This window comes from Hippocampus comes, unplaced genomic scaffold (genome assembly GCF_001891065.2).
Source record: "Hippocampus comes isolate QL1 unplaced genomic scaffold, H_comes_QL1_v1.1 scaffold299, whole genome shotgun sequence".
NCBI classification, from domain to species: Eukaryota; Metazoa; Chordata; class Actinopteri; order Syngnathiformes; family Syngnathidae; genus Hippocampus; species Hippocampus comes.
The window spans coordinates 965369-971040 of NW_017805694.1; the positions used below are offsets into that span (position 1 = coordinate 965369).

The 5672-nt window shown below is 52.4% G+C and overlaps 1 protein-coding gene across 3 annotated transcripts in view; it reads right to left on the reverse strand.

The window, feature by feature from the left end:
- Positions 1 to 655: 655 nt before the first annotated feature.
- Positions 656 to 5672, reverse strand: part of LOC109522994 (non-muscle caldesmon-like) — a 15153-nt gene continuing 10136 nt past the window's right edge. For 2 of the 3 annotated variants that reach the window (XM_019881826.1, XM_019881824.1), the window contains 4 exons: positions 5358 to 5453; positions 5171 to 5257; positions 5002 to 5104; positions 656 to 1131 (listed from right to left, as the gene is read on the reverse strand). In XM_019881826.1, coding sequence (XP_019737385.1) covers positions 1109 to 1131; positions 5002 to 5104; positions 5171 to 5257; positions 5358 to 5453 — 309 coding nt within the window. In that variant the 3' untranslated portion in view covers positions 656 to 1108. Of the gene's footprint in view, positions 1132 to 5001; positions 5105 to 5170; positions 5312 to 5350; positions 5454 to 5672 lie in introns of those variants that run through there. The other variant, XM_019881825.1, reaches the window with a different exon arrangement.

Consider the following 5672-nt stretch of genomic DNA (forward strand, 5'->3'; position numbering starts at 1 on the left):
AAATGGGCCTGGTGTGCCACGGCAAGAAAATCAATAAGCCTCGCATTTGTCCGTTAGCGCTGAAGGAATGGCAGCCAGCCTAATTATCGGTGCACTGGTTCAAAAAATTGTCTTCAAAAAAATACATCGATGGAATTTTTGCTCCAATTCAGTCACACTTGTCAAACTGATTGACAACAGGAAAACTCCCCAATAATCCAATGACAAGTTAGGGACGAATCAACGGAAATCAAAATGTTTTGAAGAGTTGAGTCCCGATTTTTGTGGGTCTCTTGAAACGTGGAAAAGGAATCCAGTTGTTCGACTTATGAAAACACGTGGATGAAGTTCTGCGGAAGCGTATGGTGGCCGTATTGCAAAAAACTAAAAAGTGGAATATCACGCCATCGCGTAATTCGTTTGTTTTCACGTTCACATTTTTAAGACGCCGTTTTTTTAGCGTGTGAAAACAAAAGTTTGACTACCGCAATCAGCAAAGAAACACCCAAAAAACATTTCAGACAGAAATGGGTTTTACGTCCTAAAATGAAACTTAATTGATCGTGTTCAAACTTTTTTGCGATATGTACGAAATCAAAATTGCATCTGATGTGGAGGTGCGTAAATGACAGAATCTATGAAAAACAAACAAACAAAAAAAAAATCCACCCCCCTGTCTTGAAAATTGAATCCTTTTTATTGGTCATATCGACGACTGCCACCTAAAAATATATATACATATGATTCCTGTCAAATTACAATTTCCAAAAAATGCGACGTTTTAACTGGACGATATATGACGTCAACCTCAAAAATAGACAATTTTGGAAGCGATAAGTCAATCGTACAGGATCATTGTTGTATTAAAAGAAAAAAAAAATCGATGGTACAAAGTCATACAAGCACAAGGCCTCGGTGATTGCAAGGTAACCACGGACAGCAAATTGCAAACAGGAATTGATTGTCCAGGTCCGACGACGTCATCCAAGAAATCGATGAACGTGCTCCTGACTGGGCCGGTGTCAGCAGATGCTCAAGCGGTCACGGAGCAACTTCGACTGTCCGTGATGTTCAATAAAGTTTTGCCGCGTCGGGCGTGGCCGAGCTGCACAAAAGGCCACCGTGTGTGTCAGTATTCATTTGGACACAAATCTGGAAAAAAAAAAAAAAAAAAGATTGACTGTCACTATACTCGGTTCATTTTTTTTTTGCTGGCATCAAATTGGACCCATTTTGTATTTTGAACCTCAAGAAGAAGAAAAAAAAAAACATCTTAAAACCAACAATCGCTTCCATTCAGTGACAACCTCAAAACCATCGAAGATGTCGAGAAAAAGGTTGGAAAGTGGGAGACGTTTTCAAGCCTGAAACTACAAGTTGATTGCTGTTGACTTTCGCAAGCTCTGCTCATTCCGTTTGTGTTATCCGGGTGTTCTGAGTCTGATCCACGTTGCGGTGTGGTCTTCAGGAGGTCCAGGTGCTCATGGCAGTCGCTTACGGAGCAGCCATCCCGGCCGGATTCTTTCCCCTTCCGTACCCGCCCCCTTTGTTCCCCAAGCCCGGCAAAGACAATGCGCGTCTCCAGAAGCTGCTGAAGCGCAACGCCAAAAAGAAGACGTCCGGGCAGGCGGCGTCGCAGGCGGCTGCCCCGTTCCGTTCCAGCCTCTCCCCCGTCGACGAAGCCAGCCCCGACCTCGAGCGCAGCGAACACTCCACGCCACCCAAAACCCCCGAGGCGTCCTACGGCTTCTACGCCGCCCGGCCGTCGTCCCGCTTCGCCGCTCGGCCGCTCTATCAGCATGTGGCCTCGCCGTACCCGCGGCGGGCGGCCTTCTCTCGAGCGGGCAGGTTCTCGCCTCAGCCGCTCGCCTTGCCGCCGCACCCGCAGCACGGCGGCGGCGCTGCGATACTCTACTCAAGTTCGCTGCACCGAGCGGCGCCCCCGCCAATGGCGCCTGTCCAGCCGGGGCCCGACCGGCCGATGCCCTCGGTCATCGCTCGGCGACCTTCTCCCTTGCCTCAGCTGAGCGTTCCTCCTGCAGCGTTGAAAACCCCAGATTGGAGTCCCTTTCCAGAAGCTCCCAGACTGGCTGTAGCCCCGCCAACCCGGCCGAAAGCAGCCAGCCCCAATCCAACCTCCTATCCGCCGCCGGCGGCTCAGGCTTTGACTAGGCCTCTCACGGTGCTAACTCAGTTCATCAAGCCCAAAAGTCCTCGTCCAACATTCAAAGCCACCGAGCCTCCGAAATCTCCCAAGTCTATGTTTGAGGTCCCCCAAATCCGCCTGTACACGGCCAATACGTCCTACTATGAGACATCCAGGACGCCGCCCGACTACGACACAGTCGTCCTCAGCGCCATCGGCAGCACTGTCACCACGGAAAGCAACCGAGAGGCAAGTCCAGCTTTTCAAGCCGGGAGGTCCGTCACCCCAAATCGTTTCGTCACCTCGGAAGCGCAATCAAAAACACCAACCGCAGATGTGAGAAGCCAAACGGCAAAAGTTGAGAGAAACGTCGCGGTGGCTCCAACCATCGAGATAAGGAGAGCCACGCCCACGTTGGACATAGGAGACAAAACGCCGACCCGGGAAACGCAATCACCGAGGTGCCTCGCGGGGCGTCCGAGAACCCCGGCGAAGCGTGCTGCGACGCCAGTCTTTGAGATTTCCAAACCCAACCCTCTCTTGTTTGCGGTGTCACCAGTGACGATGGAGCCAGAGAGGTCCGGAACCCCCAACATGAGAGCCAAGACTCCCGAGATTGCGACGGTTCTGAATGCAGAGGTCCACGCAAGCTTCCCACAGATGATCACAAAGTCCAAATCCGAATCCGATCTTACCAGGACTCCAACGGCCGAGCTAACATCCGCAGGGACGTCCTTTGGGTATCAGAGGCCTAAAACTCCAACCTACGAGGCGTCCCGGTTGATCAGCTCATCTCCGGCTTTTAAAAGACCAAGAACTCCCACATATGGGATCTCCCCCCATGCTGGACTTTCGTCCTTCCAGAGGTCAAAGACCCCAACTCTAGTGGGGCCCAGAAGCAAGTCCGCCTACCGCGGACTGATGCCTGGAGAGTACGCCGCTTATGGTGGAATCAGAACACACACACCGGCCTTCGGAATGACAGGGTCTCAAGACGTAGCCTCGGATGAGATCGCAGCCGCCCCGAGTAAAACCCGAGAACTGATCGTTGCAGAAGTCAAAGAAAACCCTAAAGCTGAGGACAAGGTCTCTGCCACCCCAACAATTCCCCTGATTGTTGTTTCTCAGACACCCAAACCCTCTGTCGTAACACCAAAGATGGTCCCTCCAACGCTACCAGAGAAACAACAACAACAACAACAGATCCGGGAAACACCAAAGGACGAACTTCCAACCGCGGACGCCAGATCTCCCGTACGCCAGAAGATGGACGTGCAAAAACCTCCTGTGGCCAAACAAGCTCCTCCCCCGCCCGGTAAAGACCCTCTGAAGGCAGTCAGAAAGCTTCTTGGCAAAGAGGAGGTCCTGCGGCCAAATGCTGACGAGCCGCTGAAAGTCCCCGAGGGTGAGAAGGCAAAAGCAAAATCCGCCCAAAGTCAAGACCAGGACGACAAGGCCGGAAAACCTGCAGATGTCCAGAAGGCGGGGGCACTGAAATCCAAAATGAGCGGCTGGTCCAGACTGAAGAAGCACATGGTAGTGGAGCAGGAGGAGCCTTTGTTTCCACCGACGGACGGAGCGGGCCAGGACCAGGACCAGAGCCGGGGGACTCACGCCGCCGGCTCCGCTCCCCCGAAAGCCACCAAGATGTGGGACGCCGTCCTCTTCCAGATGTTCTCCAGCAAGGAGAACATCATGCACCAGATCGAGCTGAAGAAGAAGGACGAGCAGCGGAGGACGGAGGGCAAGAAGGACGAGGACGAGACCAAGAACGAGGCCAAGGAAATCCCGTCCTTTGCCTACCGCCTGCCCATCTTGCTCTTCAGCCCCAAGTTTGACGCCAAGAAGCTGAAGGAGGCGGCGTCCAGACCCCTCACCAAGTTCTCCACCGTGTTCGAGATGGGTCTGATCGGACGCAAGGCGAAAGACGACGAACCCAAAGACTTTAACCGAACGGCCCGAGGCTTCGGCTTCTCATAAGGAGCCAGAAGGGCACGTGGATGTTTCGGGAGATGTTGGCCGACGAAAAGTTTGCGCGCGTGTGGGCTGGGCTTCGTCATCACGGGGCCTCACGTCGTCACCGGGGCCCGGTTGGCCTCGTTTGTGGACTTGACGTCAGCGCCTCGTTTGTCCTGTGTTATTAAAAGCTTTGATGTTTGAGCTCCTCGACGTTTCTTCCAACTCTTCCTTTGGTGGTCTTTGCTGTTCACCAGGGTGCTACTTGCTTCCGGAAATGTCATGCTTGGATTTGGATGCTTCAGAGCGTGTCATAAAACGCGAATCCCAACGTTTACAATTTGTTGACTTTGTTGTGTTCTAGATTAGACTGAACCGATTCTAGGAGAAGAACTTTGCGTCAACAGAATGTCATGAAAAAGGAAGGCCATCGCATAAAGTTGAAAAGTCGAATCACGGGACAGCCAAAATGTCGCCATGTTACGCCCCCCCCCCCGCCCTCACCCCCCAGCATGCTTTTTTTTTGGGGGGGGGGTGTACATGTGTGGACTCGTCTTAATTTTTAAAATCTAAACCTGATCTAATTTTAATCTGACTCTCCACTTTCACTTCCTGACGGATTTTCCAAATAAACCAGTCAGGCAAATACGTTTCTGCTGGGGCCAATTTTTGTGAAATGGGAGTTCAAATCTCCAAACAGATAAGAGGTGAGATTTTGAAAGGATTCGTTTTTTTTTCTTTTCTGAATGTCTGAATGATTTGGGGGCAGAAAGAAGAGCCCGCTTCAAGGGTGAAGGGCATCTCTTCACATGGCAGCTGACCTTTCATTCCAGTCAAAAGTTTGACAATTTAAATGTACCAAAGACGAGAGATTTCTGCTCATTTGCAAAAGGGCTTCTCGTGGCTGTGAGTTCTCTCACCCGACTTTCTGTTCGTGGCGTGTTCCTGGTCCGACGAGATCTTCTTGTACTTGCCGTGTCCGGTCACCACAAAGGTGTACGTCTTACTCGGGGCTGCCGCGCCCTGACAACAACAACAAACATGCGGCGCACGTCCAACATTGATCGGGTCGCACGTTAGTCTTCGTACCTTGACGTTTGTGGGGGACCTCCCCGACGAGTCTCCGATAACCTCCCACATGTTCTTCTTGCGCATGACATCTCCACACTTCACATCCTGAAGACGCAATTAGCAATTAGCTTAGCATAAAGGCATTAGCACCGTCGCCGCCCTTTTGTTCACTTTGGAGACTCACTCGCCGCGACACGCTACTCACCGCCGCTCGGCTCGGCGGAGGTCGACCGCCGTCCGGTTGGCCCTTTACCCACTGGGTGATCAGGTTGGCCACGCCCACCTTTAAACTGTCAGTGTCCTGATTGGTGGATACGTGAGAAAGTCAACTCCGGAGCGCAGCGACAGCGTGCAAACTTGTTGTTAGCGTCTCCTTCCTATTCCCCGTCATTGCTGCAAAGTTTTGTTTTGGACGCAGTGACGCGCCCCCCCCCCCCCCCCCCCCCCCCCCCCACACACGCACACACACACACACACACGCACACGCGCTTCAGTGAAGAGAAGGGGGAGGAGTTAGAGA